The sequence below is a fragment of the Adiantum capillus-veneris genome, chromosome 23 (assembly GCF_014529385.1).
Source record: "Adiantum capillus-veneris isolate H3 chromosome 23, ASM1452938v2, whole genome shotgun sequence".
In the NCBI taxonomy this organism is placed as follows: Eukaryota; Viridiplantae; Streptophyta; class Polypodiopsida; order Polypodiales; family Pteridaceae; genus Adiantum; species Adiantum capillus-veneris.
In genome coordinates, this window is record NC_140953.1 from 100,668,386 (window position 1) to 100,693,942 (window position 25,557).

Below are 25,557 nucleotides of genomic sequence, written 5' to 3' on the forward strand. Positions count from 1 at the left end.
GTTAGCAACGGAAATACACTAGGTTTTTATAACCCCTGGCGTCGCTAAAATCGTCACTAATAGCGTCGCTACGAGAGCGTCGCTATAACTGTCGCTATAGACGTCGCTATATAGCGACGCCTATAGCGACGTTTAAACAGAAGTCTATAGCGACGCTCATAGCGATGCTACAGAGCCATAAATAGCGACGGTTATAGCGACGCCCGAGAGAAATTTTTTTTGGTGACAGGGCATTGAATGCCCTACCACCCATCAACCATATTGTACTTGATTCACTTTTTAAAAAAAGTGCAAGGGTAGATAATAGACTCAAAATAGTCACCCACAAGACGCATTGTTTGCAAAATTGACAATTGTACACATCATAGGCAAAATGAATTGATTGGAAAATGTAATAATGACAATTGTACAACATCATAGGCATAAAGAATTGATTGGCAAAATGAACTGCGGTGACAAATGTAATAATATACATGGTTCAAAAAGACGTATAAAACCCGTCTCATGATACATAAGCTATGAGAAACCCTAAACTAATGCTATCTAGCTACGGCTAAACTGACGTCATCTAGTCAGACACCTCATCGCGTCCAAGCGGCGTATCTGTCGGATTCTGCAAAAAAAGACAATAAGACAGCTTTCAGTAAGTATAAACATATAACGACATTTATAAAACAATACAAAAAATAGAAAAGAGTAAACCCTAATACTAACCATGCTGCCGCGAGAACTGAGAATGTCCATCAGGGCGTTTAAGCCCTTCTTGCCTGCGTACTCGCGCTCGTACGGTGTGGGATCACGTCCTGTCATCGACCACTGTCAAAACATACAAAGATTTCATTATGTTAGAATTAAAAAACTCATAAACCCTAAACTATCGAACATAAAGAGCAATGCGAAAAAACTTACAAAATCGGCCTCAAATGATGCCCATCCACCGCTCCCCAAGTGGTGTGAGCTCCCTGCCTCTACTCGCACTCTGGCTGCATCCTTTTGTTGCTTCCACTTATCGGGATTCTCGCGCGCTGCTTTCTTCGCATTCTTCCAATCTTCTTTGGCCAGCCAATCTGGCCTGTTCCACCCATGCTTGATTGCTTTTTGCACTTCGGAACGCTTGTGTTTGCAGTATTCGCGCATTCGAATCTTCATCAGGTCTTCATTGAAGCGCTGATCCCGTGTTGGAACGGGAAACTCATCATGAAGTATGCTGATGACTCTGTTTTTTAAATCACTTAGTACTTCACTCCATTTGTTTAGTATGTAGTGTCTAAACAGCTGAGAGCAAAGACCACGCATGCGCGAGATCACCTTCTTGCCGTCATCATCCATGATGATGCCACCGCTGAAGTCGACGGAGTAAGGCAAGCCCTCTGGCCGGTGACGCGTGAACCTGGGTGTCCCGGCAGGGGTCTCTAGCGGCGTGTCAATGGGGGTACGGACGTCAGGTGTCTCCACCGGCGTCTGGGCCCCGAAGGGAGGAGTGTCGAGTGGGGTGGCTCCCGGCGGAGTAGGTAGAGGTGTGTAGCTACTAGGAACAGTCAACCGCACAAAACCTGGCATAAATGGCGATGCTGTGGCTGGTGTGGGGGCAGGCAAAGAAGGGGAGGGTAAAGAGCCTCATCGAACACGAGGCGGTGTGGAGGCATCGGCGGCGGAATCCCCACAACAACCGCCACCGCCACCACTAGAGCGCCGGTGTCTAGACGAGTGTGAAGCTCGTCTCGTCGACGCCGAAGCTTTGGAGCGCGCCGAATGCTCCGAAAGAGAGGGAGATGCGGATGGAGTAGGAACGCGCGATGATGCGCCAGAGCGATGACGCTCCACGTACCACTGTCTCTGCTGCGGTGACAAAGAAATAAGAAACTCCTCATCATCCATACCTGCATTAAACACACGAATATTTAAACTTAATATTGAATGAATAGAGTAGACAATGACGTAAAGACCATTAAATACAATGACGTAATGACGCATATAAATACAATGACGCAATGAATTGAGTGATAGAAGAGGCAAGTCGAAAACTCAGAATTTTCAATCAAAAGATGTGAGCACGAGTAGAAAAGAGCGTTATACACCATGGAAGGTACTTAGAGAGCCAGAGCTTTTACAACACGGAGCAAAATTGTTCAAATACAATATTTGTGGCTTTCAGAGATCTCTCTCTCATCCTCGCATAACTCAGCATAACTTCCTATATCTATATAGAGCTCTCCGTTTAAACACATATCCTCTGTTTCATTTTGTAGCTCCTCTGCATGCACCCCATATAGAGTAGTAGCATCTTGATGCTCGTCTGGCACCACCGCAGCGGCTTCTGATTGAGCATCTTCTCTGATCTCCTCCATTGATGCCGTTGTGATTGGCACATGGTAGCCTTCATACGTCCTTGCACTACGAGGGGCTACCTCTATGACGTACCACCAGTTTGATGTAGACTTTGTAGGATGAAATATTACCTGCCAGAGCCACATAACTTACATGAGAGCTTTCAAGCACATAACTTGTAAAAGGGGGATGTTAACTATTTACATACTTACTTGTTCACAATGCTCGGGTAGTACGAAAGTGTCTCTTAGGTCATTTCATTTCTTAGTAGAATCCACCTCAAGAAAACCAGACTCTCCTCTACGTACAGTAGCGTTGCGACCCTCCATGATTATCTTGAACCATTGCACGTCGAACAAGTCGACAAAAAATCCTCTGTAATCGATCCTCAAAATCTCTTGTAGCGTGCCGAAGTAAGTGAGTTCCGCCACCACAGGATCTACATCAGAGGAACGTCGTCGACTAGACTGTTCAAATTTTGCCATGATTCCACAATCTTGAGTAAAACACTTTTTGTCGATCTGTTCCACCCTAAAATGTCGACCTTTACACCATGCTGCTGTGTATGACTTATACTACAACGAACAAAGATTATGAGTGGCCGTTCAAACGTTTAGAAATAAAGTCACTAGCTAGTCGTACATTGCAAACTTACCTTGGTCGCGCAACCCCGAGAGTACTCCCACTCTTCCTCAGTCACTTCGTCACCGCATTGTTGTGCGCTTTTCAATTGGTTGTGCAACCATCTTAAGCTCATGAATGTTGGTAGGCTCTCCAGAACCGTCGCATCGGTGGTCGTCTTCCCCGTCTCCACTCGATTCGTGCCCTTTGTCGCTCTTGCTTTGCATCCTCATATTGTGAAATCCACTTTTGCATCACTGGATTGTGAAGCATGCAAAATCGGTTGATTTTAGCCTCTAGATCTTCCGTCATCTTCTTCTCAACACCGAGATTGCACATGACAATCCCAGATATGCGCTCATCATCTATGGTTCGCCATAGCGTGTCCCGAGCTTTATCAAATCCGTCTAGCCACTCTCCAATGTACACTAGGGACTCTGATACCAACCAACCTTCTGCCATGCTACCCTCCGGACGTGCCTTTTGACGCACATATCCCTTAAGCGTTTTCATGAAACGTTCTAAGAAGAACATCCATCTGGAATGAACTATGCCAGCTATTTCCACCTCATCAACTATGTGAACAAGAAGATGCACCTGAATGGTTAGCATGGTAGTAGGAAAATGTTTCTCAAACATGCACACAAGCTCCGTAGCATTTAGTTTGGCAAATGGTATGGAGTCTACATTGATCTCCTTTTGTGAGATTCATTGCACCAGCTTTGCAAGTTTGTAGATTGTGTTACGGATGTCGAGAGACAAACATCCCTCAATGGCAACCGGTAAAATAAACTGTAAAGTATGTGCAGCAATGATATTAAAGTCCACATTTTATGCAATGATATTAAAGTCCACTATGAACGTACCTGACACATTTTATGCCAATCGTGTGACTTCAAACCGGTAAGCTTTCCTTCTTTAGTAAAACACGTTCGGAGCGAGTGCATTACGCCAGTGGGGGTCCGCAAAGATCGAATGGTCTCTTTTACTTTGCGTTCTTGGGCTCCTGTGAAAATCCATGGTGCTTTAGGGAGTTTTATCGATCCATCAGACGCTGTTTGCGGCCAATATTGCTCCATACAATCCACATTTCTAAGGTCAACTCTGGCTCCCAAAGTATCTTTCTTGCCGGTCAGATGGTCCCATAGTAGATTACCCACATTCTTGAATATGTGCATTGGATCGAGCAAGTGATTGATCATGAGCCGGGGCCAGTATGGTAAATCGTACCATAGAGATAGTCTCTTCATCCCTGGAGGCAATCTGTCATCGCACATCTCCTTCTGCTCTAACCATGCTTGTGCAGACATCCTTGGTGGCTCTCTTCCCAAAAAGCCGTCGCATAACACATGATTCTCTGGAAGATACGCTTGATGACCTTCCTAGATTTGCTTCTTCAGTGAGGGCGCCCTACGTGCATTCAGTCTAGGTCCACATGTGACACATGCTCTGTATCCGCTTGTTTCAAGCCCTGCATGTATACACATGATAATAGATCAACTATGGGAAAAAACAAGATTTATAGTGTCTGAGTGAGGAGTGTCAATAGATCACCTGAGCATTTTGTTAGCCCAGGATAGTCATGCATGGTCCACATTAGAATGCCTCTGATCAAAGCATTCCGTCGTCCTTTGTGTCGGCTCATATCCACCACCTCTATGCCAATCCACAATTGCTGTAGCTCTTCCAATAGTGGACGAAGATACACATCTATATTCTCCACTTTATATCGCCCTGGCACAATCAAGCTTAGCCATAGGTGCCCCTTCTTTGTAGTCAACCACGGGGGAATGTTGTAGTTGACAATGACAACGGGCCATACACTGTAAGATGTTGATCTTTGACCAAATGGATTTACGCCATCCATAGCCAGGCCTAAGCGCAAATTTCGAGCTTCCCTGGCAAAATCCGACCATGTTCCATCTATATGTTTCTAGGCTGCGCAATCTGCAGGAATTCATAGCACACCATCCGAAGATTTATTCTCCTCATGCCATGATGCTAGGGCGGCCATGGACTTACATTCGAAGAAATGCTTGATGTGAGGAAGCAGAGGAAAATGTCGCAAAACCTTTTGTGGAATTTTTGTCCCGTGGAGATCTACTCGATATCTTTCGGAATCACATTTCGGACACTTCTCCATGTCTATGTATTCCCCTCTGAAAAGAATGCAGTCATTAGGACAAGCGTGGATAGAATTGTAATCCATCCCCAAGTTTCACAAAATCTTTCTTGCTTCATCTCGGGAATCTGGCATCACATTGTCAGCTGGTAGTATGTGCTCTTTAAGCAATCTACACAACATAAAAATACGATACAGTCGTGTGAAAATCTATCAGATCATTATACATTTAGAGTTTTATTAAAGTAAACTAATTGTAATAGATCACCTGAAAAGCGCTGTGACGCTAGTGTCACTCCATCCAAACTTTGCCTGCATGTTGAGAAGAACCAGGAGTGCTTTCAATCTAGACATACGTGCTCCATTATACAATGGCGTATCGGCTTCACTTTTCATATCATCATAGATAAGCCTTTCTGAATCCATGATCGTCTCGATCATTTCATCAATCTCGGGCTCAAACATTGCTTCGTTGGGAATGTGCTCTGCATGATCATCCCCCGAGCTGTCAGAGGCTACATCTTGTGGCCTCACATATGCTGCTTGACCAAAGCGCCTGCGAACACGTCTATTGGGTTGCAAGATTGCTGCTTGTTGGCCAGCGTTAGAGTCCGATGAGTTATAATTGGCAACAACTCGATCTATAATAGATGGATCGAACTCGCCAAATTCGCGAACGTGCTGCAAAGAAACACGTCTTGTCCGTCGCACAGCATGCTTGCATTGATTACAAGGACATAAGACCCTCGTTGAGAGATAGGTGTTTCGGTTGGACGGTCCCACATCCTCATCACTACTCATAATGAGGATAAAAATCTTATAACCTGGACAACAAATTTAATATTCTATTGGCATTCTTCGTCTTATCTCTCTCTCTCTCTCTCTCTCTCTCTCTCTCTCTCTCTCTCTCTCTCTCTCTCTCTCTCTCTCTCTCTACCTCACATTCTCTAGTCATGTCCAATCCCCGCACACCTCGGTCTAGAGGTGCACGGAGATCAGAACCACCGGGTTATAATCTCGTCTTTATTGGTCAATACCTATATTTGTGGGTACAAGAAATCTACAGACCCACGTCTACATGATACTGCATGTAGTGGACAAAACCCCTTTGCCTCTTCTCTAGCTGTAGCACTTCACAGCATCTTAACATCTTTTCACAGTAGATCTTTTCACTGTTCGTCTAACTCTAAACCCTAAACCGTAAGTAATTCTTGCGTGGACTCGATCTAACGTAAATAAGCGTAAATCTAAATAAACGTAAATCTAACTAAAAATAAATCTAAATCTAATTTAACGTAGGTCTACATCTAACCTAATCTTTAACGTCTTTTGGGATAGTTTCTTACGACGTTAAAACTCTCTTCTTCTTGTGTGTGTGTGTGTGTGTGTGTGTAAACCTAAATAAACCTAAGTCTAATCTAATATAACATAAATCTAAATCTAACGTAAATTATGTTATATTAAAAACAAAGAACTAAACTAACAGGGATTATAAGAACCTTAAAACTTATTTTTCACATAACTCGGCAAGAGTTGGCATTCTCATCACTAAAGATGTGAGAGTTAACTTCCGGCGGTGACGCTGCCTCATCTCCATCCACATCTGACGACAGCAATTGGCCCTTTGGACCGTTCTTGCTCTTGTTACTAACTTTGAAGTTGCTGTTGAATGACTAGAGGTTGTCTAGATGGTGATTGTCGGGGATGTAGTGACTCTTGCCGCCCTGAAGATCCACCTTCTTCCCTATCTTCTGAAGACATTTCACCAGTACTTTTGGATCGACGGAGCCCACCATGAGTGAAGGCAGCAATACCCTATATTCCATTGAGGGCTTTCTTCACTCGCTTCATGCAGGCATCGCAGTCTATGGAGACCTAAATCTAATCTAATTTAACTTAAATAAACTTAAATCTAATTTAACGTAAGTCTACATCTAACCTAATCTTTAACATCTTTTAGGATAGTTTCCTACGACGTTATAACTCTCTTCTTCTTGTGTGTGTGCGCGTGTGTGGATGTGTGTGTCAATAAAAAGAGATAAATGGTATAACCTTTCTATCACCCATGCCAAGTATGATAGATTGGTTATGCCATTTTCCTCTTGAATAATAGGTCTTGAGTTCAACTCCTCGTCGGCTAGATCTTTAGGTCTTTTAATTTTAATTAGTTTCCTACGACGTTAAATTAGTTTCTCTCTCTTTCTCTCTCAATGTGTGTGCGTTTTTTGTTTATGCATGTTTTCTCTCTCTTTTCCTCTCTCAATGTGTGCGTTTTTTGTTTATGCATGTTCTCTCTCTCTTTTCCTCTCTCAATGTGTGCGTTTTTTGTTTATGCATGCTCTCTCTCTCTTTTCCTCTCTCAATGTGTGTGTGCATTCTTTGTTTATGTATGTGTGTGTGCGTTTTTGTTTATATTTGTACTCTTTCTTTCTCTCTCTCTCTCTCTCTCTCTCTCTCTCTCTCTCTCTCTCTCTCTCTCAAAAACACTATGTGTGTGTGTGTGTGTGTGTGAGAGAGAGAGAGAGAGGGAGAGAGAAAGAGGGGAAGGGAACATGAGAGTGAGGAGAGGGAAGGAGCATACCTGGCTCTCCTTCCTCTCCTCGTGTGTGTGTGTGTGTGTGTGTGTGTGTGTGGTGAAGAAAGAGAGAGAGAGAGAGAGAGAGGGAGAGCGTTACCTGCTCTTGCTTGAGGGCGCCGAAAAACTCAGATCTGAGATCTGAGTTTTTGGGCGCTCTCTATTATTTTTTTAACCCAGCCGGCGTCGCTATGAGCGTCGCAAATTTACTTGTAAATTTGCGACGTTCATAGCGACGCCGGGAATTTTTTTTTTTGAGCGTCGTTGTGTGAGCGTCGCTAATATGAATAGCCTCTTGTAGTGCACAGCAAGCGACGGTGGTTTAATTAATAGATTATCGAATCCATTGAGTGACTTCTGTTTAAGTTCAGAAACTGTTTATCTTATAAGCTTTTTTTTATATTTAGGTTAAGGTTTAGACATTTGCTTAATAATAAACGAAGCCCTTAAAAACCTTTACAAGGCCACAAATCACTATTAAAGCTTCATAATATACAAAGCCCTAACAAATCTTTGCATTATCACATATCATAATTGAAGCTGAAGTGAAGACAATTCACAATTCACTAATAAATTCTTGCAAGACAACGAGTAAATGTTTTCAAATGTTACAAAAACTATCCAAGTGATAGTGAAATATTTGTGAGAATATATTCATTCTCGATCCTGTTCACGCTGACCTTTAAGCTTATTATAGTCTTCAGACATTTTGAACATTGCATACAGATTTTTGGATATCTCATACTCACATATAGCACAATGAAAGCTATTCATCATGCTTTGCATCAAGCATGATATATGGTACATATGTCCGCATGGCAAGCTGAAGTGACCACACCACTCATGAAAGAATGATCTACATATGGGGCAAGGACCACCGTGCTCACTAGAAGCTGGAGGGGCCTCAATAGAGGTTGGGTGCTCAATCAATGTGGCGGCATTTTGTTTTTTTATAGTCGCCTCTAACTCTTTTACGTGGCGAGATAGCACCTTCACCTCCCTTTGCAAGTCTCTATTTAGGGTTGCTTCTTCATGAGAGCCTTGTGTAGCTTGTGATGCTTGCTTGAGTTGAGTTTGAAGCTCCTCCTTAACTTGGTGCACTTCCATTGATGCACCTTCTAGTGCCAATGACATCTCTTGCCGTGTGACGGTGATTGCACTTCTGCGAATGTCCTCAACCGTCATATGAGGTGTCCTTGAGCTGAAGTCCACTGCTTCACCCAAGACATACTGCATGTATAACATCTTGGCAAACCACAATGGACAATCCATATGATGCATAGGATGACCCATCATTGAGATATATGTTCTCTCCATTGTCTTGTATGTTTGCATTAATGCATTGTGATAGCTTGAGTCGGCCTTTCTTGATGTTGTCATCTGCAACGCTTGGCCATATGGATTTGACCATTTCTCGGTCAATCCTAGAGTTCACCTCTTTGCATTGTGTACCCACTGGGTTGGCCCACTCGGAGCAACGAGCTGCAATTCGAGAGATGTCATTCACTCCACCGCCTTGACACATGGATCTGAGACGCTCAAAAGAGCGCTTAGCCCTTTGATTATCATTATCCATATCCTGATTAAACACTATACTTCAGTTACGGCATACAAACTTAATGATAATCAATTTCTATAAGAGTAACCACCATTTTACGACAATCAATTGATATAAGAGTAACCACCATTTTACGACAATCAACTGATATAAGAATAACCACCATCTTACGACAATCAATTGATATAAGAGTAACCACCATTTTTAAAATCAATGAATGACAATCAATGATTCCACGTGGCTTATTGCTTGAAACTTAAGAGAAAAAACAAAACTCATAGAAAATTTGTTGTCTATTGAGATATAATGTAACATTTAATGGCCTAGAATCTTATGTGTAGCGGAAATTAGCATGAACATAGTGGGCATTTCATTAGAATAGATTCCTAATGAGAATTACAAGAGTGCTTGGGTGGAGAGAGAGAGCAACAAAAAGCATAACACCTAGTTAGATAGCATCGACAATACTTTCAAAAGAGAGAGAAATTAAGCTATTGACAACAGTTGAGGACCGGATTTGCATGGAGCCGGTCCCCCCTCCAAAAGTCTTTGTATTATGGTTTCTCCCATCAAGAGAGACATTGTACAATACAATTCTTTGTGTTCCTTCAAGACTAGCTAGTGCAATGAAGATGGAAGCTTCATACACCAAGCAAAACACTTAATCAAACACAACTTGAATTATCCCCGTTCTCAGACCCAAGACCTCACACACCTTCGAAGATGGTGAGAGCTAGCAGGGTATGAGAGTAGATTGAGAGGAAAAAGAAGTATCTTACGAGAAAGATGTACATCTCCTCACATAATCACTCATATTAGCATAGCTTAGCTTAGTAATTAGCTTGGTAGAGGAGATGAGCATGCATTGAAGCTTGGCTCTTGGTTGGATTTGCATCCACATACCAAGAGAGTGTTGATGTAGGCTTCTATCTCACAAGCTTGGAGTAGGTGATGAGCTCTCCATTAAAGCTTGGGAGGAGATAGAGTATTCTTCCTTCACACATGGTCAAGTGTGTGTGTGTGTGCGTGTCAATGCCAAGAAAAAATCAGCCCCCCCTCTCTCTTGGGCGAGCCCTAGCTGCTAAATAAGTCTGGCTTTTGCCTCATTGGACCTCCCCAGGTCAAGCCAATAGGAATTAAGCAGCATAAGTGATAGCCTTCTGACATGTGTCCCCCTTTCCCCTTTTGTGAGAGCTTTAGGTAATTAAATAATTAAACTAAACTCTCATTGGACCCCTTTGCCTCCTGGCCAATAGGAATCAGGCAAGCCATAGGGCTCCTGAATGCTCATTGGACCCCTTGGGAGACTGCCCAATAGTCTTCTAGGAGACTTAATTCTCATTGGTTTCTTTTATTAAATGTTTTTAACTTAATTAAACTACATTTACTCTAGCTTAATTCTCATTGGTTCACTTCAAGGGTCTTCCAATAGGAACTGGGCACACCTTGTGGGCATCTGGCCTAGGGAGCTAACATGTGTCCCTCATTCCCTTTGTGTAAAGGGAGCCTGTGTGTGTGTGTGTGGCTTTCTCTCTCATCCCCTAGCTTTGGGGCTCGCCCCCTCCCATGTAGGGATGTGCAAAGACTTTTAGGGCACACCAAAGCATCCAATTTTCCCTAGGGTTGACCTTTGGACACAACCTTTGAATTTTGGAACCTTAGCATTTTGGAAGTCTTAATGGGCTGAACCTTAGGGTCTTTTTGGCCCATTGTTTCACATGGCTCTTTTGCAGATGGCCCCCCCTTTGGATCCCTATTTTCCCTCCTTTGGATCCCTATTGTGGCCGGTCTGCTAGCTTAACCAATATTCTAGCTTTTTCTCCCTTGGCACTTCCCCACATTAAATGATCAGTTTAATATGAGAAAATCATTTAGGAGAATTAGATATTGATTATTATGACATTACCTCTCTCTTGAAATCATAGTCGTCCTCGACTATGGTGTAGAGAAGATAAAGCATATGCATGAGTCCTTTTCTTAGCGGGTAGAGGATCCCTATGTTACCCTACGACATCATTCCATAATGGATGACTAGTCCATTTGGCGCTTGAGAGCCTGAGGCTGCCGCAAGCATGTCTGCACATTAGTCCTATCAGTCTTCCATAGTAGAGTGACAAGCTCTACTTGGTGTTTGGGAGACGTCGTCTCCGCAAACTTGATCTAAGCATGCATACTACTTCATTTTTGTGCACAAATAAAGAAAAAGAGAGTCTTATAAGACAAAAATTTTGTTCATTTTTAACATTTTGTACATTTGCTTACTCTTGGGAAGCATTGTAAGCATTGACAAGGCTTAGGTTATCCTTTAATTGTATGCCTTGCATCCATCTAGCATCTTCAAAAGGATAATTCTTAAACTTAATAAGATATCGTCGGATAGTCTTACCGCCTCTTAATACCTTGTCTTCATGTCGGAGAATGGACTCGGGCTGCAGCACCTCCTCGTGGTCCTCGATCTCCGGTGGGTCTTCAATAGTTGGTTCTTGAGGTGGCTCTCCTTTGTAAGGCTTTAATAGGCTCACATGAAAAGCATTGTGTATGAGCCAATGATTGGGCAATTTAAGTTGATAGGCCATCTCATTGATTGGCCTAAGAATCTGGAAGGGACCATAATACCTTTTTGCTAGTTTAGCATAGTACTTTTGGTGGCCCGTAGGATTCTTGCCCGTCGTGTGCCTTAATCGAGCCTTGGGAAACTTTAACAAGACCCAATCGTTTTCTTTAAAGGCTTGGGCTCTTCTGTGCTTGTCAGCAGCAGCCTTTTGCCTTTGCTGTGAGATAGAGATAGCATCCTTAATCTTTTGGAAAGATTCTTGTAGGTCTCGGCTATACTCATCTGCAGCGAAGATCTTCCCATGTACCTTAAGTAGCAAGGGACTTTTTGATCTTCCCTCAATTACCTCGAAAGGTGCTTTTCCTGTGGAAGTATGTACAGTGTTATTGTAAGCATACTCTACTAAGGGTAAGTACTTCTCCCATTGGGATCTTTGGTCTACTTCCGTTACATAGGCTTTTAGTAGATCAAGAATGGTTAGGTTAGCTATTTCACTTTGGCCATCAGTTTGTGGATGATAGGCCGAAGAGAAGTTTAGCCTTGTTCCTAAATTCTCAAAGAGACCCTTCCAGAAATTACTGGTCATTCTAGGATCTCTATCCGACACTATGGACATTGGCAAGCCATGGTACTTGAAAATTTGTGAAATGAAGAGGGTTGCCATTTGATGGGCTTTGATAGTCTTTTTGACAGGTATAAAATGAGCTTGTTTACTGAACCTGTCTACTATCGTCCATATTCCCGTATTCCCATGGATAGACTTAGGCAATCCAAAGATAAAATCCATGGATATGCTCTCCCAAGGTGAATTAGGGATTGGCAAGGGTTGAAGCAATCCAAGTTGCTTCCCTCTATCAAATTTTGTCTTTTGACATACCACACATTTGGAAACATACTCGTGTATGTTCACTTTCATGGTAGGCCAATAGAAATATGTTTCAATTCCCTTTAGGGTAGACTGAATCCCTCTATGCCCCGCATATGGGGGAGCATGAGATTCATACATTACTTTCTCACGTAGTGAGTTAGTAACGCATAGTCTATTGCCATAGAGAAGATAACCATCTTGTAAAGTAAATGGTTCTTCTTTCTTCCCTAATGCAAGGGCTGAAATCACATCTCTAAAATCGGGATCAATAGCATACTCATCTATCATTGAAGATAGATCATTGTGAGTTGCTATGGAAACCGCATTCACTCTCGGTCGTCTTGAGAGTGCATCGGCTACTTGATTATGCTTGCCGGCAATGTGAGCAATATGAAAATGAAATTGCGAAAGGAAATTTGCCCACCTCATTTGTTTGTCGGAAAGCTTGGTCTGCGTCATGAAGTACTTAAGACTTTGGTGATCCGTTCGTAGAATGAAAGGAGTCCCCAATAAATAGTGCTTCCATGAGTCTAAGGCATGTAGAACTGCAAGGAGTTCTTTTTCGTATATGCCTAGAGCTTGCTCAACAGGGTCGAGCCTTCGACTCTCATAGCCTATGGCATGCCCTTCTTGGAGCAGAACAGCCCCAAGGCAATCACCACAAGCATCACATTGGACCTCAAATGGTTTTGAGAGATCCGGTAGTGTAAGCACAGGTTGAGAGATAAGCTTTTTTTTAAGCTTTTCGAAAGCATTGTTCTCCTTAGCAGACCACGTATACCTAACATAAGACCACGTATACCCTGTGCCATAAGCCCCTGACCCAAGTTTCTTGATCTCCTTAATGGACTTATTTGGAATGCCCAGAGTCATACTACATTCAGAATTGTATATACTGCTCTCTAGGTGACTAGCAGAAGTAGTAGAACCCGATGTTCCCTCAATGGCAGCCTCCTCAATAAACGGTTCTCCAACTTGGCTGCTCCCCACAACTCTGGTGACAGCCATTCGCATTTTCTTGCTTAGGCCAAATTGTGTGTCTATGTGGGATGCTCGCCGGCCTTGACCTCTCCTTTTCAGCTCTCAATCTAATGGTTGCAATTGCGACTAGGTGTGTTGCTGCTAGAATGACAGGAGCATCTGTTTGTAAGTTGTCGTATGGTGAGGCATTGGCACATGGTTGCAATTGCGATTAGGTGTGTCACTGCAAAAGCGTACGAGATCTATGGTCTATATTGCACTTTTCTTTCACGTAGAAAAGATCCAAATGCAGTGGCACATAGTTATATTTCACAATGTGTTGTTTGCAATAATACCATTGCAGGCAAAATGGATCCTTCTGCTACTTCAATGATAGAGTTCAAAAAGAAAATTAGACAATTGTTGATTACGATCGTCAGTGCACTAGATCCCGATGATATAGCGCAGATTGTTGCAGATGAGTCTAGATTGCAATCATTATACAGTGAGATTGCCCGCAAAATGTTGTTGTTATATCCAGACAAAACAACCAAATCAATAAACTCATTACTGAGTAGTTGGGTGGGCAATTTGCCCAAGGTGGCCTCTGATTTGAAAGAGGAATGCCCTCAAGAAGTAGACAAGGGTAAGCTAGAGCATTGGAACATGCCGAAGCATGAATGACTGGGAGCAACATAAAACAGTCACCCTACGCTTTTGCAATGACACACCTAGCCGCAATTGCAACCATGTGCCAGTGCATCCACGCACAGTGACTTCTTTCAAACAGATGCTCCTGTCATTCTAGCAGTAACACACCTAGTCACAATTGCAACCATGTGCCGAAGCATGAATGACTAGGAGCAACATAAAACATAGTCATCCTACGCTTTTGCAATGACACACGTAGCCGCAATTGCAACCATGTGCCAGTGCATCCACGCACGGTGACTTCTTTCAAACAGATGCTCCTGTAATTCTAGCAGCAACACACCTAGTCGCAATTACAACCATGTGCCGAAGCATGAATGACTGGGAGCAATATAAAACATAGTCAGCCTACGCTTTTGCAATGACATACCTAGTCGCAATTGCAACCGTGTGCCAGTGCATCCACGCACGATGTCTTCTTTCAAGATTCAAGCATATGAAGCATTATGAAATTATTTGAGCACACATTCATGCATTAGATGCTACCGTCAATCTAGCAGCAACACACCTAGTCGCAATTGCAACCATGTACCGAAGTATGAATGACGGGAAGCAACATAAAACATAGTCATCTTGCATTTTTGCAATGACACACCTAGCCGCAATTGCAACCATGTGCCAGTGCATCCACGCACGGTGACTTCTTTCAAACAGATGCTCCTATCATTCTAGCAGCAACACACCTAGTCGCAATTGCAACCATGTACCGAAGCATGAATGACTGGGAGCAACATAAAACATAATCACCCTACACTTTTGCAATGACACACCTAGCCACAATTGCAACCATGTGCCAGTGCATTCACGCACGGTTACTTCTTTCAAACAAATGCTCCTGTCATTCTAGCAGCAACACACCTAGTCGCAATTGCAACCATGTGCCGAAGCATGAATGACTGGGAGCAATATAAAACATAATCATCGTATGCTTTTGCAATGACACACCTAGCCGCAATTGCAACCATGTGCCAGTGCATCCACGTACGATGATTTGATAAAAGAAATTTTAAACCTTTAAGTTTTAACGCAAAAAATTAAAAAAAACATTAATAAAATAAGGAAGGGTTTAAAAAATTACTGCTACACTACTTTGAGAATGTGGAAAGCTGCTAGAAAGTTTGGTGAAGACTTTTCAATGTATCTCTTCTGTGAAAAGACAAGCACCGGCGTCACCTTTATATAGCCACGGCGGGTCCGGCGGGCAAATAGCTTTACCCGGCGTGACCGCCGGGAAGATTCACTAGCCCGGCGGGCTACGAGCCGGTCTCCAGGTCTCCTTGGAGGTCAAAAAAGATGAATGTCAATTAACAAAATATTTGTTATTTTGCATTTCTATTGTTATTAACCTGAAATTATAGTGTGATCACGTCATTTTCAAATCCTTGTCGAGGACGAATATGATTTCAAGACAGAGGTAATGTCATAAAATCTAAAATCTAACAAACCTAAATGATTTTCTCATATGAAACTGATCATTTAATGTGGGAGACTAGACGGGAACAAGGGTTAGAATATAGACATGTGCTTATGGATCTATCTCAACACGGTGGTACAGATGAGTTATGTCGGCACAAGTTAATGGTTCTTGCATTCATATGGCATCATGAAAATACAGGATGAGATGGTGGAGTCAGTACCAGATGCCGACTACGAAAAGTTTTTCCACGATGTGTATGCCAAATGTGGAAATTAGCAGGTCAGGCATTGGTTTTTAATCTCTAATAATTGAAATGCTTGCAATTGCAGGGAATTTGCTCTCTGACTACTCTATGATTCAATTATTTGGCCACGGAGTTCTTTTTGGAGGACTATTTCACGGTTAAAGATTGAACGAGACTATTTTTCATGATTACGTCAAGTTCGGGGTGGTCAACACTTGGAGTGGCCGCCACTATCGGCGAATGATAGAGCAAGTGAAGTGCGACTCCAATGGGGCGGCCAAGGTTACTTGAAGCTATGAGTATTTGGACTCTGCGACCAATGCCTTGAATTATACCAATTTTGTGGAGCTTTTGGTTGCAGTCGGCCTTGGGTGGGAACAGCATGCTGTGTAAGTGAAAAGCTCGGGGTTTTAAAATAACGCCATGCTTTAAAAAACAATAGAACGAGCTGCAGGTCTAAGGTGGCACAACCAGATGGCGGGCTAGAGCAGTTGAAGGGAAAGTCGATGAAGGGGCAGCCATGCAGTGCACGAGGTAGTTCAGGGCCAACAAGTGGCGCATGGTTTGAAGCAACCAACGGGCTGAAGCCCTTACTGTATACAGGTGGAGATCATGCAGGGGAGAGGTCGTCCACGGCATGTGAGAGGAGAGGGCATCCGCGGGCGCTACTTGGGGGGTTGCCAGGTGCGTGAGCAGGGGTAGGAGGATCCACCATGCAAGGGAGTGACAACTGAGAGCATCAGGCTATTGAGCAAAACCTGAGGAGCCGCCAGAGGCCATCAACGACAAGGAAAGGGTAGAAGACAAAAAAAAAGTGGCATAGGGGGGACCTGGCGAGCAGGTGAGCTCGATTGTGAGCAAGAGGAAGGCCGCTGAGGGCCTGGCCATGAACGTGGTAGAGGTGAGAACATCGTATGCAAGACGACGTTGTGAGCAAGGCAAAGAAGGTGAAGAGGGCGACCTGTAGTGCTGCAAAGAGTGGTTCCAAGAGATGCTCGGAGTTGCAGAAGTGCAACCTTCCCGAGAGAGAAAGGTGGCAGTGATTGGAGGTCATCAAGAAGCCAAAGAGAAGGCCACCAATTGCAAGGGCGACCCCTGGAGGACTGAAAACTGACTGCAGGGGAAGCAGGGCCGAGGGCGGCCAACGTTTTGGAAGAAGCAGCGACCGGGTGTGTTGAAGGAGGGCCACAAGTGTAGGGGGCGACCAACTGCATGAAAAGCAAGGGCCACCACCATAAGTGGGATATGAAGTAGGCCGAGACAAGCCAAGTAAGAAAAAGGCCATCATCTGCAGATTGTCCATGGTTTTTGTGAGGGTGATATCATTGTATAGGGCTATCATACTTTTGACTTGAATTGAAGTGGCTCATAGCCTGAAGGTTCTCCGTCATCTTCTATGTTCTCGGCTCGATGACAGCTCGTGCCTTGGCTTGGTTGTGTGCGTGTGTCGCCCCCAAGTTACATGTGTGTGCGTGCCAAGAAAGAGCGAGTCTTCTCTGTTCTCGGCTCGATGACATCTCGTGCCTTGGCTTGGTTGTGTGCGTGTGTCGCCCCCAAGTTACGTGTGTGTGCGTGCCAAGAAAGAGCGAGATAGAGTATGTGAGGGGATAGGAGAGATATGGCAGGTATGAGCTAAAACATGTTTAGGGCATAATAAGTATCTATGTGATTGTGTGTCATTGTTTAGGTGTATGAGGAAAAAAAGTGATTGATCGTGAGTGTGTGTCATCGGTGGTGTCCGAGAGCGAGTCTATACAATTGGAATTTGTAAATTGGGTTGTATTAAGTGTAAGTTTGTGTGGTTTGGGTTGATGGGTATCTGTTGAGCTATAAAGAGGCAAGTCTACAACATGTTGTGTGGGTTTCCTTCTTCCCCCATTCCATCAATGGTGCCCCCACTGAGGACTTGCTGATCGCGCTAAAGAAAGTGTATTAATAGTAAGTTTGTGTGGTTTGGGTTGCTGGGTATCTGCTGAGCTATAAAGAGGCAAGTCTACAACGTGTTGTGCGGGTTTCCTTCTTCCCCCATTCCATCAGTGGTGCCCCCACTGAGGACTCGTTGATCGTGCTGAAGAAGAAACTGCAAAGAGCAACTGAAGGATAACATGGCTTCTTGAAGCTATGGCCCTATTTTCACAGGTGAGGAGGATTCAATTGATTGGATTGCAGACTTTGAATTATACATGCTATCACTGCGAATTAATGCCTAATGAAGACATCAAGATGGACACTATACCATTGGTGCTACGAGGCAAGGCAAAAGCATGGTTCGATACATTGCAGGGTGAGCTGCGACAAGCTTCGTCGGCTCTACGGACCAGTTTCTTACAACATTTTCGAAAGGAAGTATCACCTATGGATATGGACGCGAAGCTGACAGCTCTTAGGCAAGATGTAAGTGAAGAATTTAATATTTTTCTTAATCGGTTTGAAGAATGTTGGGCAGAATTAGCCACATCAATGCAAGAAACTTACAACATTTTCGAAAGGAAGTATCACCTATGGATATGGACGCGAAGCTGACAGCTCTTAGGCAAGATGTAAGTGAAGAATTTAATATTTTTCTTAATCGGTTTGAAGAATGTTGGGCAGAATTAGCCACATCAATGCAACGGCGACTATTTCAAGATGGACAAATTTATGGCATGCCTACATCCCAAGGTACGAGAAAAGGTGGACTTTGAAATCCCCGAGAACTACAACGGTGCTGTAGCAATTGCTCGAGCAAAGAGCAGGAAGATCAAACAAGGTATGATGGGATATGAGCAATCATCGAGCTCTCAAGGCGAGGAAGATCAAACAAGGTATGATGGGATATGAGCAATCACCGAGCTCTTAAGGCGAGGTTCGTGCAGAGGATCAAGCGAATCGTGGAGTGGAAGCTATTCCTCAACACTGGGTTCATACTGTTCCAAGATTTATCGGAACAAATGCAAGAGCTTCATTTGAGTGTGATGGATAGAGGGCAGCAAAGAGCGGGCAGAGGAAGAGCTAGGCAGCTGCCTGGCCATTGTTATAATTGCGGCGAAGGTCACTACGCACCGGATTGCCCACATCCACCAAGGGAAAGAGGAGGTATGTATCCACTCTTCGGAAGAGGAAGAGGACAAGGGCAACTCAACGGGCAAAGAGAGCAGTAGTTTGACAATCCCGTACCTCCTGCCCCTCGAGGTAATGAAGAAACTCATCGTGTTAATATCATTAGAGTAGATGAACAGGTAGTAGATGTTTTGGCCAACAAGAGAGCACGTGAAGGAAGAGAGATGGAGACAGAGTGGGAGACTAGAACTCACAAAGGCAAAGGGAAAGTCGTGAAGGTAGAGAGCAGGCAGAGACGAGCAAAAGAAGGCGGCATAAAATCAAGCAATCCGACTACCAACTTGGAAGGGATCATCCCGAATATGACTTGGTGAGTGATGTCACGAACCAAAAGGCTAATATTACTTTCGGTCAACTGCTTGCTTTAAATCTTAAATTGCGATGTCAGTGGTCTACTAGTGCTAGCACCAGGCTTCCACGGGACAAAACAAGAGTGCATACTGTGGGGAATCTAGCATTGAGGGTTGGGAGTCCAGCGGTTGTGCTTCCACGTGTTGATGCTCTTATTGAAAAGAAGATGCAGGTACATGCATATATTGATGGAGGGGCCAAGTGTGTGTCATGACCGAATCCGCCATGAAGGATGCAGGAGTTAAAGCAGTGGTAAGACCTAATGTGCAAATGAGGATGGTGGGCATAGCACAGGATGTGAAGGTAAAAGTTATGGGTGTTGAATGCCTTATTGATTTTTTTGTTATGAAAGCTGGCGACAATGCTTACCCTATCATATTGGGTAGACCATCTCTTCTTGCAATGGGGGCCAAGCAGGATTGGGAAAAAGGGGTATTAACTTTATTTGATAAAGAGAATGATAGGCAGGTGATGCTTGATCTACGGACAAGGGAGAGTTTCTCTCATCCCATGGCAAAGGATGAGGGAGATGATTCTACAACAAGCTACGAATACGAAACGGAGTCAACCTATGATGAAGGCTACACAGATACAGAAGAGGGAAAGAGTGATGGCGATCTCCTCCATGTTGATGCTAATCTCTTTGGGGTTACTATCGATAACTATATTCCAAAAGAAGGTATGCAAGCTCAAGTTTTCCCTCTTGATGCCCAAGAGGTAAGAGATATGCTAGGAGAAGACTTAACAAAGCAAGAGAAGGAAGGTTATGTGAAACTCTGTGCATCCTATCCTAATTTGTTTGCCACTGAGTATAAAGATTTGCGAGGTGCCAAGGAAGTCGAACACAGGATCATACTCAAGGAGGGGCATAAACCAAAGGCACAAAAGCTAAGGAGATTAGGTGAAATTCAGTAGGAAGCTCTTTGGCAGGAAATCAACAAGCTATTGGAGGCAGGTATTATCTATCTCGTGCAAGAATCTGAATGGGTCTCCCCAGTTGTCATAACACCTAAGAAGAACGGCAAATAGCGAGTGTGTGTTGATTATAAGCCTTTAAATGCTGCTACCAAGTAGAACGAATATCCTTTACACTTTTAGGATGAAATTTTATATCAAGTTGCAGGTCACGAAAGGTACTCTATTATGGATGGCTTCTTTGGGTACTTCCAGATAGTCATTACACTTGAAGACCAGTTGAAAACCACTTCCATTTCACCATGGGGCTGTTTTCCCTACCGCAGAATGCCCTTCGGCTTGGTAAATGCTTATGCAACTTTTCAAGATTAAATGAATAAAGTGTTTGGTCCCTACCTTGGTAAGTTCATCAGAGTTTTCATGGATGACATAGGGTGTTACAGCTCTAGGAATGATCATTTGTCAAAGTTAAATTTATGTTTTCATCGACTTGATGAAGCGGGTGGTCAATTGAATCCCAAAAAATGCAAGTTAGCTCAACCTTGAGCTCACCTGCTAGGACATGTGGTCTTGCAGAATGGTATTGAAGCTGATCCGGAAAAGGTAAAGGCTCTTGTGTTGATGGAGCCTCCCAAAAGTGCTACAGGTTTGGCATCATTTGTGCATAAGTTGAAATACCTCTCTCGATTCTTTTGGATGCTTTCACAGTATGTCTACCCTCTTCAAAAAATGAGTCAACAGGTTCATGGCTTTCAATGGTATGAAGACACACAGGCAGCTTTTGACAGGGTTAAAGAAATCCTATGTCAATTGCCTACTGTTTGTCCTCCCAATCGTGAGGATAATTTTTATGTTGCTATGACAGTGGGTATAGTTGCCATTGGTGCAGTTTTGTTACATAGGTAGGGCGGTGCTACTAACCCGTCTACTTTGAGAGTCAGGTCATCAGTCCAGGGGAGATGTCATACACAGAGGTTGAGCAATGGGTGATGACCCTAGTGTTTGCTTGAAGGAATTTCAAAGTGCATTTAATTTTTTGCAAGTTTTATGTGCTTACTTCTAACAATTTATTACCAGAAGTGGTGCTTCACCTTTGACCAGGGAAGTGCATTATGAAGTGGGTGCTAGAATGACAAGAGTTCGATTTTGAGTTTAAAATTGATCACACTTGCAGGTCACATCTTGCAGACGTGCTGATAAATAAGGGTGTGGATTTGCCTATGTATCCTAGGGTGGTTTGAGAAGAGGAAAACGATGAACCAGATCTAAAAGAAGCTTTTGTCATGTGGTTCGATGGTGCTTACAGGAGGGTTGTCCAAAAAGCCGGAGGCGGGGTCGTTATACAAGATCCACAAGGTAACACTATTTTTTCAAAATCTTATGATTTGGAAGATATGCATACAAACAACGAGGCAGAGTACTTGGCTCTCCACTTGCGCCTTAAGCAGTGTATCGAGTTTGGGATATCCAGGCTCATAGTGAAGGGAGATGCTCTTTTGGTTATCAAACAACTCTTAGGGCAATGACAGGTGAAGAGGGACTCTCTCAAGCATTAGTTTTTTTTTGTTAAAAAGTTGTTGAAGTTTTTTGAAGTGGTGCAATTCAATCATGTTAGGAGGAAGCAAAATCAAGAAGCTGACCAGTTAGCCAGTAGCCGGGTACAGATGCATGTGGTAGGTTTATATGTGACGCCTGCCAGCTATGCAGGTAGGGAAATGCTGAAAGATGTTGATGATTTCTTGAGCATAGGTCAAGGTCCCGCAGGCATGTCCAAGCTACAAAGGAAAAGGATTACCCAAAAGGCTAGCAAGTTCACTTTGATAGGTGAAGACCTTATGGTATACGGCCATGATGTAGTATTGAGGAGAGTTCTCTACAAGGAGGAGATCGGCATGGTTTTGACACAATGCCATGAAGAAAGCGGGCATCAAGGTAAAGATTACGTACTCTTTCTCATTCTCAGAGCAGGTTTTTGGTGGCCATCTCTTGTACGAGATGTTCATTACTGGTGTAAGACATGTCACAAATGTCAAGTTATGGGTGAGCGGCGTTTAGTAGCAGAGTCACAAGGGGCTATCTTGGCCCAAAATGCATTTGAAAAGTTGGGATTGGATGCTATTGGCCCGCTTCCCAAGTCTGCAAGTGGAAAAAAATACATCTTGGTAGCTATCGACTACCTCACTAGGTGGGTAGAAGCCAAAGCAGTCAAGGAGGCAAATTCTTTTTCAGTTGCTCAATTTGTATTTGATTCTGTCTGCTGTCGGTTTGGGGTGCCATGGGTTTTGATATCAGATAGAGGACAAGGATTCCACAACAAGCTAGTACGTGCATTGGTAGAGAATATGGAAATTCAACAAAGATTCTCGTCTCCCTATCACCCACAGTGTAACGGTTTGGTTGAAAATGCAAACGGTCAAATCATTAAAATTCTCACCAAGTATATTGATAAACAAATGGAAGACTGGGAGGGTAATCTTGATAAGTGCTTATGGGCCTCCAGAACTTCTTATAAAGTGGCCACAACCAATTTCACTCCTTACGAACTGGTGTTTGGCAAAGAAGCAGTTTACCTGTACACATCCAGTTAGGTGCATTAAAAGGTTTATGGCGAGTTAATGTGAATCAGCGAGATGTTTTGCAGGACAGAATCACACACTTAGAGACTTTGAAGATGGATCGAGAGGCTGCAACAGATTTCTATGTGCAACAAAGAGAGAAACATGTGGCGAAATTCAACCAAAGATTACCAAAGAAGGAGCTGCATGAAGGTGATTTGGTCATGAAGTACGAGAGCTACCTTGATTTCACATTTTCAGAAAAAGTTCAAAAAGAAGTGGATTGGACCCAATAGAATTTCCAAAACTTCCCCTAATGGTACTTATCAGTTAGAGCGGTCCACTGGTAAACCTCTTTGACACAGGGTAAATGGAGTTCGTCTCAAGCTCTACTTCGACAGGGCTCTCACGCCAGATGTTCATCAAATTCTTGTTGAAGGAGCTGGGCATCCCACTTAGGGGTGCAGTCTAAGATAACACAGAGACATAAATAGTACTTTGTACATATGGCTTTATTTCATCTTTGCATAGTGTTAGCAAGTTTACAGTTTTTAAACAATAAAGGCTTGGACTGGTTGAACAAAATGTTCAACCAGGGGGTTGGACAATGATGGTACAACTGAGTTATGTCGGCACAAGTTAATGGTTCCTGCATTCATATGGCATCATGCAAATACAGGATGAGATGGAGTCAGTACCAAATGCCGACTACGAGAAGTTTTTTCATGATGTGTATGCCAAATGTGACAATTAGCAGGTCAGGCATTGGTTTTTAATCTCTAATAATTGAAATGCTCGCAGTTGCAGGGAATTTGCTCTCAGACTAATCTATGATTCAATTATTTGGCCATAGGGTTCTTTTTGGAGGACTATTTCACGGTTAAAAGATTGAACGAGGCTATTTGTCGTGATTACGTCAAGTTCGGGGTGGTCAACACTTGGAGTGGCCACCACTATTGGCGAATGACAGAGCAGATGAAGTGCGACTGCAATGGGGCGGCCAAGGTTACTTGAAGCTATGAGTATTTGGACTCGGCGACCAGTACCTTGAATTATACCAATTTTGCGGAGCTTTTGGTTGCGGTCAATTTTGCAGAGCTTTTGGTTGCGGCCTTGGGTGGGAATAGCATGCTGTGTAAGTGAAAAGCTTGAAGTTTTAAAATAACGCCATGCTTTAAAAAAAAGCAGAACGAGCTGCAGGTCTAAGGTGGCACAACCAGATGGCGGGCTAGAGCAGTTGAAGGGAAAGTCGATGAAGGGGCAGCCATGCAGTGCACGAGGTAGTTCAAGGCCAACAAGTGGCGCAAGGTTTGAAGCAACCAACGGGCTGAAGCCCTTACTGTATACAGGTGGAGATCATGCAGGGGAGAGGTCGTCCACGGCATGTGAGAGGAGAGGGCATCCGCGTGGGCTACTTGGGGGGTTGCCAGGTGTGTGAGCAGGGGTAGGAGGATCCACCATGCAAGGGAGTGACAACTGAGAGCATCAGGCTATTGAGCAAAACCTGAGGAGCCGCCAGAGGCCATCAACGACATGGAAAGGGTAGAAGACAAAAAAAAGGTGGCATAGGGGGGACCTGGCAAGCAGGTGAGCTCGATTGTGAGCAAGAGTAAGGTCGCTGAGGGCCTGGCCATGAACGTGGCAGAGGTGAGAACATCGTATGCAAGGACGTTGTGAGCAAGGCAAAGAAGGTGAAGAGGGCGACCTGTAGTGCTGCAACGAGTGGTTCCAAGAGATGCTCAGAGTTGCAGAAATGAAACCTTCCCGAGAGAAAAAGGTGGCAGTGATTGGAGGTCATCGAGAAGGCCACCAATTGCAAGGGTGACTCCTGGAGAGCTGAAAAATGACCGTAGGGAAAGCAGGGCCGAGGGCGGCCAACGTTTTGGAAGAAGCAGCGACCGGGTGTGTTGAAGGAGGGCCACAAGTGCAGGGGGCGACCAACTGCATGAAAAGCAAGGGCCACCACCATAAGTGGGATATGAAGTAGGCCGAGACAAGCCGAGTAAGAAAAAGGCCATCATCTGCAGATTGTCCATGGTTTTTGTGAGGGCGATATCATTGTATATGGCTATCATACTTTTGACTTGAATTGAAGTGGCTCATAGCCTGAAGGTTCTCCGTCATCTTCTTTATTCTCGGCTCGACAACATCTCGTGCCTTGGCTTGGTTGTGTGCGTGTGTCGCCCCCAAGTTACATGTGTGTGCGTGCCAAGAAAGAGCGAGATAGAGTATGCGAGGGGATAGGAGAGATATGGCAGGTATGAGCTAAAACACGTTTAAGGCATAAGTATCTATGTCATTGAGTGTCATTGTTTAGGTGTATGAGGAAAAAAAGTGATTGATTGTGAGTGTGTGTCATCAGTGGTGTCCGAGAGCGAGTCTATACAATTGGAATTTGTAAATTGGGTTGTATTAAGTGTAAGTTTGTGTGGTTTGGGGTGCTAGGTATCTGCTGAGCTATAAAGAGGCAAGTCTACAACATGTTGTACGGTTTTCCTTCTTCCCCCATTCCAACGAGGCCAAGGTTTAAGGGTCCAAATTAGAGATGGGTTGTCAAAGACAAATCCTAGCTAATGGAGCTTAAAGACCTTAGGGTTAGCTTCATTAAAGACCTCCAAAGGTTAGTGTTAAAAGTACTTAGATTGTAAGCAAGCTAGGGATCTGCTTGAGGTGGGAACC

At 43.7% G+C, this 25,557-nt stretch overlaps 1 protein-coding gene across 1 annotated transcript; it reads left to right on the top strand.

Moving 5' to 3' along the window:
- Positions 1 to 17,276: 17,276 nt before the first annotated feature.
- LOC147428240 (uncharacterized) lies at positions 17,277 to 24,618 on the top strand. The gene is made up of 12 exons (XM_086496410.1): positions 17,277 to 18,762; positions 18,928 to 19,129; positions 19,446 to 19,580; positions 19,703 to 20,309; positions 20,532 to 20,665; positions 20,900 to 20,969; positions 21,630 to 21,679; positions 21,795 to 21,852; positions 21,939 to 21,996; positions 22,073 to 22,255; positions 22,965 to 23,635; positions 23,732 to 24,618. The coding sequence occupies exons 1-9, from the start codon at positions 18,587 to 18,589 to the stop codon at positions 21,968 to 21,970; spliced, it is 1,464 nt and encodes a 487-aa protein (XP_086352536.1). The 5' UTR covers positions 17,277 to 18,586; the 3' UTR covers positions 21,971 to 21,996; positions 22,073 to 22,255; positions 22,965 to 23,635; positions 23,732 to 24,618.
- Positions 24,619 to 25,557: the final 939 nt, after the last annotated feature.

Bases quoted from the DNA above. Each gene is read 5' to 3' on its own strand.
- LOC147428240 (XM_086496410.1), top strand. From the start codon at position 18,587: ATGGACAAATTTATGGCATGCCTACATCCCAAGGTACGAGAAAAGGTG. The intron at 20,310-20,531 runs GTGAAATTCAGT...ATCAAGTTGCAG, and splicing joins ACAAAAGCTAAGGAGATTAG to GTCACGAAAGGTACTCTATT. The intron at 20,666-20,899 runs GTAAATGCTTAT...GTGGTCTTGCAG, and splicing joins GCAGAATGCCCTTCGGCTTG to AATGGTATTGAAGCTGATCC.